The sequence below is a fragment of the Neoarius graeffei genome, chromosome 19, assembly GCF_027579695.1.
Source record: "Neoarius graeffei isolate fNeoGra1 chromosome 19, fNeoGra1.pri, whole genome shotgun sequence".
NCBI lineage: Eukaryota > Metazoa > Chordata > Actinopteri > Siluriformes > Ariidae > Neoarius > Neoarius graeffei.
In genome coordinates this window covers 38,234,427-38,249,219 of record NC_083587.1, presented here as the reverse complement: position 1 = coordinate 38,249,219, position 14,793 = coordinate 38,234,427, and the positions used below count along the sequence as shown (strand labels likewise).

The following is a 14,793-nucleotide window of genomic DNA, read 5'->3' as shown; positions in this document are numbered from 1 at the left end:
ACATTTTATAGTTTTGTTTAATGTTGTGCAACCTTTCCAGCAAGTTATCAAATATAGTAGCCGTAAACAATCATTTTAATACATTTTTCTTTCTTAAACAACACAAATTATTCTAAGTAGCTAAAATCATTTTTCTGAAATCACAAATGACCCTGATACTAGAAAAGTAATGACCCATAATTGCACTACCCGGTGTAACCCAGAAGGGGACGAATTCCCTTTTGACTCGGGTTCTTCTTAATGTTTCTTCCTCATGTCGTGTCAGGGAGACGCATTCCATAACTGTTTTTAATAAATGTTTCCGTACAGAATAATTCAACACATCAGCGATTTTATGCTTAGTTAAATAACATTTGTTTTGATCTGTTTATTAGTAACCATGCACATGTATTATGTAGATTGCCTGTCGTACATGTCTCTGTAAATTAACTGTTACTATAGAAACAATAACACATTAGAATGAGCGCATCGGTGATTTTACCTTACAGTTGGCTCTGTTATCAGAATTGCTGAGAGAGAAAATTTTTAATCAGCAACTTCTAACCCATGAGATTTGAGAATTCGCCAGTGCTGTGCTAGTAAAATGTGACTGCTGCTTATTCGCATGAATCATTTGAAGCTGTTCACTCATAAATCTAAACACAATTAGTCTGCAAAAAATAAATATGCCAGTCCAGAAAGAGGAATGAGGAAATCCTGTTTAATAAACCAGAATCAATAAAACTGGTATTTAAAGTTAGCTAGCAATAGCTAGGCTTACCAATATCACATTTAATAATGCTAAACGTGGTATGCCAAAAGCAATGTTAAATGAAACGCATGTTAAATTAATTAAAATATAGTTAACTGTATTGCGTCTCTCTCTCTCTCCCCCCCGACCATTTCATCTACCTCATTCTGTCTTCTCCTCCCTTGTTCCCCTCTTTCTATTTGTCAGAACAGAAAAAGATATCAGTCATTGCTCTTGCCCATGATTTCATTGCATGATGATTTTTTTTTTTTTTGAGTGTGTTTTGTGTTCTTGTTTGTTTACCCTTGTTCTAGCTCCGCCATCGTCGTCATCCTCCCCGCTCTCCCCCGGCTCCCAGATCCCTGCTAACAGCAGCTCCACATTATCCAAGAAGAGACCCCCACCCCCTCCCCCCGGCCACAAACGCACGCTGTCAGACCCCCCTACCCCACTCTCTCACTCCCCTGTGTGTAAAGGTGCGCTCTTGCGGGTTTATTCCCATCACAGAAGCTAAAAACAAGGGCCCCTTTCCTCTCGCCTGGCTTTAAAATATTAGCTATGATGGTATAATCCAAGATGGCAATGTGAGGTGTTTGTGTAACACCTAACATTTAACATCTAAATCCCCATCATCCTCCAAAACCTTTATGTAACTTAATATCACTATGACAGGAATGCAATCCAAACAGGAATTCAAAATTAGTCAGATGAAGAACACGAAATAATTTGCTCGGTTTGGCCCCTCATCGCTCACTTTACCTGATGAATGGTCACAGAATGGACATGACTGTGAAGGTTTATTTATAATGATTCCCATCATAATTAGTCAAAAACCATCTGCAAATACCCGTTCCAATATTTAGTTTTATAGACTAGTTTTAAATGCTAACTTGATTTCGCATTATTAGGTAGCAGTTGGAAGCATTGCTAGTTCTTGCCAGCATTTTAAGAAGGGGGGGGGAGCGAGCACCAGTAGCCCCACTCCCACTCCCACCGTTCCCCCCCCCCCCCCCCCCCCCCCCCCGAGTTCTCAGAAATTTACAATGGTGAGATTTTCAGTTTTGATTTCTGTTTCAATTTCAGTTTTAATTCACATTTGATTGTTACTTTGTTTTAATTTAAAATGCAATATTTATTGCTGTATTTCATACCAACATTTTTTAAATCAAAAGATTAGACATTATTTTGTGTATAAACTGAAAATTTTAATTGTAAAATATATTTTTCCCCACTAGTGATGGGGCAGTATGCAATTTTAACTTTTGTGCTCTAAAAGTTTGTTGGTTGATTTTATTCTACTTATCTCAATCATAAATTAATTGAAAAGTTAAAGCGAACAGTAAATGAACCTTCTGCTTAAGAATTGTGACTTTCCTACATGACAGCTCAGAATAGTTTCCTGTAGCTCTTCTTTTCTTTCCATGTACACGAAAATGCAGCTGTCTGGCCGAAGTGACATTAAAATAATTGTGTTTCTGCTTCACACTGATCGTCTCCCATCAGCAGTTGAATTATGGATATTTTATTTCAGAGTCCAGTTTCAATACAAATACAATGTTTTAACATTTGAGAAATTGAATTAATAATCACATCACATTATCTCTAGCCGCTTTATCCTTCTACAGGGTCGCAGGCAAGCTGGAGCCTATCCCAGCTGACTACGGGCGAAAGGCGGGGTACACCCTGGACAAGTCGCCAGGTCATCACAGGGCTGACACATAGACACAGACAACCATTCACACTCACATTCACACCTACGGTCAATTTAGAGTCACCAGTTAACCTAACCTGCATGTCTTTGGACTGTGGGGGAAACCAGAGCACCCGGAGGAAACCCACGCGGACACGGGGAGAACATGCAAACTCCACACAGAGAGGCCCTCGCCGGCCCCGGGGCTCGAACCCAGGACCTTCTTGCTGTGAGGCGACAGCGCTAACCACTACACCACCGTGCCGCCCCTGAATTAATAATAATAATAATAATAACTTAGCTTGGAGGACCAGGTATGAGGAATGGGACCCTGGTTAATTCACAACATGTTCTTGTTCATGTCTACTCGTTTAACACCAGTTAATGATGGTGTTTTAACCATACCATTATGTGTATATATGTGTGTGTGTGTGTGTGTGTGTGTGTGTGTGTGTGTGTGTGTGTGTATAAAATATAATATAATTTTATATTTAAGTTATTCCATGAAATTGAGTCGTATATGTGCTGATAGCCGACGAGGCACGTAGCACCAAGTCGGCTAATAAGCCATGTACAAGATTGAGTGGAATAATTTTTTTATTCTGTCTACATTCACTGGATTTTGAGAAACGGAGCTTTTTTGTTTGTTTTATTTTTAATTTGATTAAAACTTTATACAAAACATCTGATAAAATAATTTCTGCTTAGGCGGACTTCTTAAAAACTTATCGATGGCTGCACGATAGGGTTTTTTGTTTGTTTGTTTGTTTGTTTGTTTTTGGGTACAACATTGTAGTGTTGTATTTTTGTAGAAAGTGTCATCTTGCTGTCATGCCGAGGTATAGAATAGATTTAGACATTTTAATTCTTTCTTGGGTATTTCAGTTATATAATTTTCAAACTTCGTTGAGCTTTTGAACTAGTCTAAAAAATAATTCAACAAATTTTAATGCTTAAAGATGAAGAATGGAAACAAACCGGTGAAATGACAGTCGCAATTTGTGAAAAATGCTGTAATAATAATTCAAAATAAAAAGATATGTTCTTACCATTGAAAACATTCATTTTATTTTTTGTATTTTTGGGGGTTTTGTTTTTGAGTAGAGTTTTTATTTCGTCCTCAGTTAGTTCAGCAACATGCTCCTCCAGTTTGTTTTTCTCTGCTTACTGTGTATGAGCTGATCGCTTAGTAGAAGAGTATAGGGTCGCCAATTAGAGCATGCGATTGCTCATATCCAGTGAATGTAGATGGAGATATAGAATACAGTGGTGCTTGAAAGTTTGTGAACCCTTTAGAATTTTCTATATTTCTGCATAAATATGACCTAAAACATCATCAGATTTTCACAAGTCCTAAAAGTAGATAAATAGAACTCAGTTAAACAAATGAGACAAAAATATTATACTTGGTCATTATTTATTGAGGAAAATGATCCAATATTACATATCTGTGAGTGGCAAAAGTATGTGAACCTCTAGGATTAGCAGTTAATTTGAAGGTGAAATTCGAGTCAGGTGTTTTCAATCAATGGGATGACAGTCAGGTGTGAGTCGGCACCCTGTTTTATTTCAAGAACAGGGATCTATCAAAGTCTGATCTTCACAACACATGCTTGTGGAAGTGTATCATGGCATGAACAAAGAAGATTTCTGAGGACCTCAGAAAAAGTGTTGTTGATGCTCATCAGGCTGGAAAAGGTTACAAAACCATCTCTAAAGAGTTTGGACTCCACCAATCCACAGTCAGACAGATTGTGTACAAATGGAGGAAATTCAAGACCATTGTTACCCTCCCCAGGAGTGGTCAACCAACAAAGATCACTCCAAGAGCAAAACGTGTAATAGTCGGCGAGGTCGCAACGGACCCCAGGGTAACTTCTAAGCAACTGAAGGCCTCTCTCACATTGGCTAATGTTAATGTTCATGAGTCCACCATCAGGAGAACACTGAACAACAATGGTGTGCATGGCAGGGTTGCAAGGAGAAAGCCGCTGCTCTCCAAAAGAACATTGCTGCTCGTGTGCAGTTTGCTAAAGATCACGTGGACAAGCCAGAAGGCTATTGGAAAAATGTTTTGTGGATGGATGAGACCAAAATAGAACTTTTTGGTTTAAATGAGAAGTGTTATGTTTGGAGAAAGGAAAACATTGCATTCCAGTATAAGAACCTTATTCCATCTGTGAAACACGGTGGTGGTAGTATCATGGTTTGGAACTGTTTTGCTGCATCTGGGCCAGGACAGCTTGCTATCATCGTTGGAACAATGAATTCTGAATTATACCAGCGAATTCTAAAGGAAAATGTCAGGACATCTCTCCATGAACTGAATCTCAAGAGAAGGTGGGTCATGCAGCAAGACAACGACCCTAAGCACACAAGTCGTTCTACCAAAGAATGGTTAAATAAGAATAAAGTTAATGCTTTGGAATGGCCAAGTCAAAGTCCTGACCTTAATCCAATCAAAATGTTGTGGAAGGACCTGAAGCGAGCAGTTCATGTGAGGAAACCCAGCAACATCCCAGAGTTGAAGCTGTTTTGTATGGAGGAATGGGCTAAAATTCATCCAAGCCGGTGTGCAGGACTGATCAACAGTTACCGGAAATGTTTAGTTGCAGTTATTGCTGCACAAGGGGGTCACACCAGATACTGAAAGCAAAGGTTCATATACTTTTGCCACTCACAGATATGTAATCATGGATCATTTTCCTCAATAAATAAATTACCACGTATAATATTTTTGTCTCATTTGTTTAACTGGGTTCTCTTTATCTACTTTTAGGACTTTTGTGAAAATCTGATGATGTTTTAGGTCATATTTATGCAGAAATATAGAAAATTCTAAAGGGTTCACAAACTTTCAAGCACCACTGTATATATATTGTGTGTGTGTGTGTGTGTGTATGTGTGTTTAGTAATGTAATGTTTGGTTTTTAAGTTATATATGGTTATAATACTCTCAGCTACATATAGTACTGTGTGTCAGTAAACATTAGACACAAAAGATAGCAAGTGTTAATCGGAAGGTTCACATGCTCATGTAACTGGAGTGTTATTTGAATGACTAACTCTTTCAAGGCCCAACACTGCTAATGGAAAGCTCAGACTAACAATCCTAGTTTTCACCTGACTCCTCTGCTGATTCCACTTTCAGCACTTTGCATGATGATTTTTATGTAACTGCCAAAGGCAAGCCTGGTCATAGTCTTTAGGTTTAAAAAACAAAACACAAAATATGGACTTTAAATTGGAAAATAAATAAGTCTATATACCCCTATTAAAATTGCAGGTTTTTGTGATGTATAAAATAAAATTAAGCCAAGATAAATTGTCCAGGATTATTTTTGCACTGAAGACACTGGAGTTTGAGATCAAATGATAGATACAAGATGATTGATCAAAATTTCAGCATTCATTTCCTGATATTTATGTATAGAATGTGTAGAAGCAGCCCCACAGCATGCTGCCACCACCGTGATTCACTATGGGGATGGTATTATTGGCTTTCTTTTAAATTTTATAATAGAATAACATTTTCCGTCACATGGCTTGAAGTGATTTAGGTAGACTTGGATATTATTTATTTATTTATTTACTTACTTACTTACTTACTTACTTATTTGTTGAGGTGGGCCTAGCCACCCTAAACCAAAGCCCAGAGATGTGAAGAATGAGATATTATTGTGACATGCAGGAAGTGAGCAGTACTTGCCCATATACTGCTGCAGCCAGATTCCTTTAATGGTGCTGTTGGTCTTTTGGCAGCCTCCCTGAAAGGTTTTTGTCTTGTCCTTTCGTCAGTTTTGGAGGGATATAATGCCACTGTGGTGCCCCATTTTCTTTATTAGATAATGATTGTTCCATGGTACATCTGATGATGTGGAACTTCTCTCCTGATCGATACTTTATGACAGTGAGATACTGCATGTGCTTTGTGAGCTCTTTATGGACCATGGCATCAGCAGTTGGATGAAAAGCAAGATTTCAAGAAAATCTTCACAGCTGATCTTTATTTTCCATTAGTCAGGATTATTTCAGTGATGACAGTATGATCATTAGATTTGAACATGGGTTTGAATGTGATTTTGGTTATTTCTGAGCACAGTGACATGCCCCGTTATAAAAGGGTCTGCACACATGCAGCCAGCTTATTTTATTTTATTTTTCAGTCCAACACCCCCTAAATGACTAAATCAAAATAAAAATTCCGCTTGTTTTTCACTTGAGTTTTCTTGGTTGCTATATTGCGTTAATGGTGGAAAAAGATCTGACATGATTTATCTTTCATTTTATCTTTGAATTTTTTTTTTAACATCACAAAAACCTGCTATTTTTATATCCGTTGTATAAAGCTTAATTTGGAAAATTAGGAGATGATGTGTCTTGGATCATTGGGCATTGCCTGGTTCTGAAATTCCCGAAGCTTTAGGACTGAATTATACTTCTGCAGTTGCGTATCCGAGTACGTCATGCATCATGCGGTGATGCTTGCACATAACGTGAACATGTCCGCTGGGGCGGTGTCACAGGAACCACGTGAGGATTGACAAAAATTTCAAAAATAATCATAAAGGAGAGTTCTGTGTTTTCACTCTTGGATTAATAAAAATGACAACATGGGTGTAACTTTACTTTGAAAAATGCTTGGGGGGGGGCCTTGCACAGTCAAATATAAACCAAATCAGTTCTCACTGAAGACATTACTGAAGCATTTTTACTTGTCTGTATTAAAGCAGTATCAGGTGGTTCATGTACAGATGCACTTCATGTAAAAGTGTTCAAATTTAATAGTGTTCAAGATTAAGTTGACCGTTGTAATGATAGCAGCCAGCATAAAGCCTTGCACTTTATTGTTCACACATCTCGGGGTTAAACTGCACAAGAAATAATTGTTTAATCCATGTTTTTCCTCCTTTTCCCCCCCATGTGCAAGTTCTCTGTCTTCACCAAATGTTGCATCTGCCTCAAAATATTAGTCTGAGGCCAATTCAACCTCAAAGTTATTTTAAATATGTTCAGATCTGAAACCATAATTCTTAGTCTTTGATTCCACAAGGACTGCATTGTGACTCAAGCATACCTGTGCAAAATGCACATGCAGCTATGAAATGCACTCAAACACACAATATTTGCATGGCTGCTGTTCTATTTAAAAGATTATTAAAATCATTATCCACCATCATTATCCAGTCAACTGTCAATTAGCTAGAAATTTAATTCGAATTGCCCGCTATTCTAACGAGGAGTATACATGAGCATTTTTATTGATCAGTTCTATCTTAATTGAGACACCATGTCCAAATTTGTTGTTCTGTGGCCTAGTGATTAGGTTTGCTAACTACCCTCCATAGTCCATAATCTGATCTCGTAAACCATAGATTTTATGCTAGAGGTACAAAAAAGTGCTAGCCAAGTGAATTAATTGAAATATAAAACCTGTATCTCAGTGCTGAATTTGCTTTCCATGCTATTCCAATTGATGTGTCCCAGTGGATTTACAGCAGGACCCCTGACCCGACTCTCCTCAGTCACAGATATTGAGCTTGTCCTGCTGCTCTGAGATTTTTAATTTTTTAACAATTCTGTAATATATTTTGTGTGTGTGTGTGGATATCAAATTAAATCTGCAGCCTTCTCCCTGATTTATGTCAGAGTTCCATCACCTTTTAAGGTCCATTTAAACCCCTGCACATGGCACAATATCATGATCGCAGTTTTCTGAAAATTAATCCATTTAGAAAATGATGTGATCATATTGGTGTATGACTGACATACAACCCCAATTCCAAAAAAAGTTGGGACACTGTGTGTAAAAAAAACAAACAAACAAAAAACCCCAGAACATGAAGATTTGCAAATCATGGAAACCCTATATTTCATTGAAAATAGTACAAAGACAACCTATCAAATGTTGAAACTGAGAAATTTTATTTTTTGAAAAAATAGGCTCATTTTGAATTTGAGGTCAGCAACATGGTTCAGAAAAGTTGGGACAGGGCAGCAAAAGACTAAAAACAAAAATGTGTAATGCGCAAAGAAAAAAAACTGAATTAGGTTTCTTGGCAACAGATCAGTAACATGATTGGGTATAAAAAGAGCATCCCAGAGAGGCAGAGTCTCTCGGAAGTAAAGATGGGGAGGGGTTCACCGCTCTGTGAAAGACTACGTGGGCAAACAGTGCAACAATTTAAGAATAACGTTCCTCAATGTACAATTGCAAAGAATTTGGGGATCATTTTTGGTACATAATATCATTAAAAGACTCTGAGAATCTGGAGAAATCTCTGTACGCAAGAGACAAGGATGAAAATTGACATTGGATGCCTGTGATCTTCAGGCCCTCAGGCGACACTGCATTAAAAGTAGACACGTGTCTGTAATGGAAATCACTGTATGGGCTCATGGACACTTCAGAAAACCATTGTCTGTGAAGACAGTTCCTTACTGCATCCACAATGTAAGTTAAATCATATATAAACAATATCCAGAAACACTGCCACCTTCTCTGGGCCTGAGCTCTTTTATGATGGACTGAGGTGAAGTGGAAAACTTTCCTGAGGTCTGATGCATCAAAATTAGAAATTCTTTTTGGAAATCATGGACACCATGTCCTCCAGGCTAAAGAGGAGACGGACCATCCGGCTTGTTATCAGTGCACAGTTCAAAAGCCAGCATCTGCATTAGTGCATATGACATGGGTAGTTTGTACATCTGGGAAGGGATCATTAATGCCAAATGATTTTTACATGTTTCAGAGCAATATGCTGCCATCCAGACAAAATCTTTTTCAGGAAAGGCCCTCCTTCTTTCAGCAAGACGATGCCAAACCGCTTTCTGGACGTATTAAAACTGCATGTCTCTGTAGGAAGAGAGTCTGGGTGCTAAACTGGCCTGCCTGCAGTCCAGACCTGTCTCCCATTTAAAACATTTGGCAGATTATGAAGCGAAGAATACGACAAAGGAGACCCCAAACTGTTGAGCAACTGAAACTGTATATTAGGCAAGAATGGAACAACAAAACTACAGCAATTGGTCTCCTCAGTTCCTAAACGTTTACAGAGTGTTATTAAAAGTAGACGTGATGCAACACAGTGGTAAACATACCCGTCCCAACTTTTTTGAAACATGTTGCTGATATCAGATTCAAAATGAGCATATATTTTTCAAAAAGCAATAAAATTTCTCACTTTCAATATTTGATATGTTGTCTCTTGTACGATCTTCAAAGAGATATAGGGTTTCCATGATTTGCAAATTATTGCATTGTTTTTATTTACAGTTTACACAAGCGTCCCAACTTTTTTGGAATTGGCGTTGTAAAACACAGGCCTGAGAAACTAATAGTGAGAGTCAGTCTAAACTTTTTACAAGGTGTATTTCAACCGCTTGTCTCAGTCGGTTCTATATAAAATTTGTAGACTTTCAAAAAAAAAAGCGTCTTCAGTTTACATAAGAGAGATGAAATGTGGGAGAAATTGTATTGTTTACTTTTCATATGGATTTGAAACAAAGTCTGAAACCTTTAAACCTGAAGGAACTGGCACATTTGAGTACACAGACAGACAGGCAGCACCACCCACCAGTCATCAGTCACTTGGAGGCCAGTTGACACAGAGCACCGTATATACAGTTAACTTTCTAGAGGAAAGCAAGCTGGAGTGTCCGTGTGTGTCTGCGCCTTGTGATACAAATGTGCAAATGCGCATCACTGCAGAAGTATAAACCAGGCCTTTTAACTTTGTGATGTTCTGTTGTGTTTGCTTGAGTGGCAGAAGTTTGAGATGAGTGAAACTAAAGCATGTATTTATTATTATTATGTACCTTGTACTTTAGGAAGTGACTCCACACCACCTCCAATCAATAAAATGTCTCCCATAACAAACCGGTTTGAAGGCATACTCCAACAACAGAGGTAAATAAACTATACAAGTGATTTAAGGCCTCAGTCAAAATGTTTCTGAGTTGAATTATGCCATTTAGTTCAAGTTACATTAATGTACGTTAAAGCTAGACGGCCTTTCGATTTCATAAAATTGGTGAAATTTAGTTCCCTCTGAAATTTGGTCATTGTGATGTATGTTTATTCCTGTAATATCTCACAAAATATCAGGCCATTCTGTGGTTGGGAAATTATTTAATTTGGGGGGATTCCCGAGCAAATAACGTGCATGAAAGTGCTCACTTCGCGCAGTCGAGCAGACAGAGGAAGTCTGTGAGCGCATACGCATGCATACGGCAGATTCTACCGTAACTGGATCCATTAACCACTTGCCCACAAAATAAGAAATTTTTCTTGTCCTTTTTTCAGTGAGGTAATATTTTCAAGATTGAAAATATGGTATTTGGTCTTCTAAAACAGCACATGTCATTTAAAAATACACTGAGTATATCAATAAAAGATTTTTAAAGAATAAAGTTCTATTTCTTTGACATATCTGACAGACATAACTCCCATTTTAAAAATCACTTTCATTATCCCTGTTGCTATCGTCAGTGAATTTCTGTCAGATGACCTGACGATAGACTCAGCCATTGTGGATCTTTGGTAGTTATCGTGTGGAAGTAGGCTTTATAATTTTTGGGTGTCAACAGATAGAGTTGAAATAGATTAACAGCGAAAAAACTATTTCGTTCATGACGAGAAGCCCACAGTTATTTTTAAAAAATGCTATCGTCAGTCTGTCAGTCAAATGCACCTGACGATAGCAAAATTCAAGCCCTCACCATGCACATGTTGACTGACGCAAAGAGGAAATTCTACTGCGCATGATTTTTGTGACAGCAGACATTTACTTCCGGGCAAGACTTGAAGTTCTGACAGCTAGATTTCATTAAATAAATCAAGGTAAGATTTTCAGTCAGCTATCCTGACGATAGAAATTTTTGACGATAGAAACATTGAGAATATATTTGTGCATTCATATTTAAATTTTTCTGGAGGAAAACTATCGTAAGTTGAGATAAATCAGAGCCACTTGTGACCCTTTCAGCCGACAGGCCATTTCAATGTGTTATTTCCCCGCGAAAGTGACACAGTCGTGTCTATCGTCACTGTTCTGACAATTATTGTTGATATTTCAATTTTGAAAATAAACTTTATCTTTTATATTTCAATATTTTATTTTATTATTTGGTTCTAGTGATGAGGTATTTAATATTATTACTAAATTTGTCAGATTAAAAATGTAAGAAACAGTTTTGTTGCTATTGTCATCTAGAGTGTCTGTCAGAATATTATGGTAGACGTTAGTTTGTCTGTCAGATTTTGATGATAGAAACCGATGTGTTTCTATTGTCATTTAGCATGTCTGTCATGTCAGGCTTTTATTAATTAGTTACCAGGACTACTGTCCTAAAATTTACTGTGAATGTCCAAGACCCCAAATGCTACTAGAAAAACTTAATAGAATGATCAAAATAATCAATTCAGCAATTTAAGGAGATGGGACTTACAGTAACTGGCCTCTGTTATGGTAGAATCTGCCATACCTGAGTCGTTGTTGTTTTCATCTTTAGGGTTTTACAGCAGCTGACATCCACAGTGTTGCATTACCGCCATCTACAGGTTTACCTTTGACAGTACACTGACAGTTACATCATTCTGTTGCTAAATGAACAGCTGATCACACCGAGGTGCTCGCTGACTGCCGATATTTATTATTAGCTTGGTCCTGTGTTTCCTTTCCTTCGCAACACAACATAACGTCTTTTCTTCTCGCTTTCCATTACTGTAGTCGGTCTTTCATGTTTCATTCGTACACTCATGTCTTCCATTTTTCTCTCCGGTTTCAAATTTGTATCCCACAATGCCTTGAGCGAACGGGGAAAGCCCACCACGTGATGTATGATGTAGTATCTTGAATTGGGTCATGGTGAAGCAGGAAAAAATAGCAGAGAATTTAGGGCCACATGGCCCTAAATTCATTAATTGTTCTTTTTTTTTTTTAATTGGAAGCTTTTGGTCCACTAAATAAAAATTACTGGGTGTCAGGGAAAATTCTTTTTATGACCTACACTTGAAAAATCTGAAAGGCAGTCTACCTTTAATAAAATAGAACCACCCTTAAGTTCAAATCTATGACATTTTTGCTGCAATCTGGTTAGAATTAAAATCATTGATGCCATAACATCCTCCAACAATCTGTCTAAAGAAACAGGAATTTTAACTGAAGTTTTAAGCTTATCATTCCTGGGCTCCGTTTCGCTCTATGCTCCTATGAAACCATTCATGCTGCTGAGCACAGTTACTTTGCATTAGAAAGGTCACACAAGACAATAAAGATGTTTGTTTTAGTTCAAATGTTTTGAAGTACCGGTAACTTCCTGTCGCCAGATTTGTTTAGACATACAAAGCAGATATGGCCATGTGGACAGGTGGAAACATGGTTACACAGAGTGACTTTTCCTAGCATTTCAAATTTGCTTTCTTAGCAAAGCATTAATTTTAGGTTTATCACAACACACACACGTAATTTTAAATATAATGAAAATGCTATACTATGTAGTTATAATTGGTAATACCTGCTACTGGCTCTGATCAGCAGGCATATCCTTGATTCCAAGATTAGATCTGTAACAGAACCAGCTCTTAGACATCATATATAAGCTTCTACAAGAATAAATATTTACTATTGTTTATTTCATGTCAAGTAAGTGACTCAATTTAAAAGTTTCTTGTAGAATTAAATAAGGAACAAGCCATTCATTTGGTTGTTAATTATTTTGTATCAGTCTCTCAGCTGGGTTGTTTTAACTGTTCTTCAGCACAGCGTCAAGTACCACTAAAGCTACACTGGGCCCCAGGGTCCTTCCCACACTACCTCAAAAGTGTAAGTTACTTCTTCTGTAACTTGGAAGATTTCAAGCCAAGGATCATGGTGTTTTGCAGTTATATTTGGTAAAAAACTGATGCTTCCTGCTTGTGCCCTTAGTTGTCCTGCGTAAGACAGAAACAATTCACCACCCCCCAGTGGACAAACCCAGCCAGCCTCCAGAGCCAGTGCTGTTCCAGAAGTCTCCTCCAGGGTCAGACACACCACAGAAAGTCCCTTTACCTGATAAACCCCAGCCAGGGGACCTCCATCCTAAACCCCAGGTCTCAGAATTACCACCTAAACCTGGAGAACTACCCCCAAAACCACAGCTCTTTGACCTGCCTCCAAAACCTCAGCTGGGAGACCTACCACCCAAACCTCAACTCAAAGACTTCCCACCCAAACCACTACTTTCTGATCTCTCCATCCCCAAACATGGAGTCCCTGAACCTGCACACAAGCCCCCTCCTGGAGAGATGGCTCACAAATCTGAGCCCTGTGATGATATGCCAGTGACTAATCAACAAGCTGAACCATCACCTCAGTTCACCCACTCCACTGAAGACACCAACTGGAGCCTGAAATCTGGCCCAGAAACTCCAATACCACTTCTGAGGAAAAGGAAAATCAGTACAGTAAGTTCGTGAAACAGGCAGCTAATGTTGTATATAGAGCCATACCTGTGTAGGAAGTATGGCATGCATAATTTTTTTCCTTCTTTATTTGAATGTAGGGTAAGATTAAACTGCGGCGAGTAAAGACCATCTATGACTGTCAGGCAGATAATGATGAGCTCACGTTTGTAGAGGGCGAGGTCATTGTGGTAACAGGGGAGGAGGATCAAGAGTGGTGGGTGAGTAGAATGTCTTAAATTATCAATATCTTTTTGGTCTTAAAAAAAGTCATTAAAATGCATTCAATTAATTTCAGTGCAATTCAATTTAAGACCAGAGTCATTCTGCAGTATTTGCTATCTCTCTGGAACTATACAGTGTTTTAAAGAACCAGCCCCTTGCTAGTCTGTTCAGACTTCAACTGTAATGTGGTGTATTGAAGATCCCCCCCCCCCCTCAAGTTTTCTTGCTTTTCTTATGTACTTTTTTTCATCCTCCTCAGATTGGACATATAGAAGGACAACCAGAGAGAAAAGGCATTTTCCCCATGTCCTTTGTTCATATCCTGTCTGACTGACACATCAATTACTGACCTGAGGCCCACAACCTTCCCACCTTGCTCATCTATAAAGAAAAATCTGTAAATAGCTGTTGGAACCTCCCTGGGACTTTAAAACAAGAACCATGAAAAGATGCAAAAACTGAAACCTCTTATTAACTTCTTCCCCAACAGAGGTGCAGTGTGAATGATGAGTATCTAGTTTCACCAGTGTTTCCATTCCTGTTCAGCACAGCTGAAACTGCACCCAGCAGTTAGACACATCCTTCAGTTCAGCTGTTTCTTCAATGCTTTTGTATAGGATAACTGTACATATATACACAGGAGTTAGTGTTGTGTAAATATGCAAACCTGTGTTAATGTGGCAAAAAGTAAAATGTGTACACTTG

General features: G+C 38.2%; 1 protein-coding gene across 1 annotated transcript; it reads left to right on the top strand.

Annotated features, from left to right (window-relative positions):
* Nucleotides 1-997: 997 nt before the first annotated feature.
* LOC132867244 (arf-GAP with SH3 domain, ANK repeat and PH domain-containing protein 1-like) lies at nt 998-14,465 on the top strand. The gene is made up of 6 exons (XM_060900043.1): nt 998-1,206; nt 10,251-10,329; nt 13,182-13,246; nt 13,349-13,866; nt 13,965-14,084; nt 14,348-14,465. Exons 2-6 carry the CDS (start codon nt 10,283-10,285, stop codon nt 14,420-14,422), a joined length of 825 nt encoding a protein of 274 aa, XP_060756026.1. The 5' UTR covers nt 998-1,206; nt 10,251-10,282; the 3' UTR covers nt 14,423-14,465.
* Nucleotides 14,466-14,793: the final 328 nt, after the last annotated feature.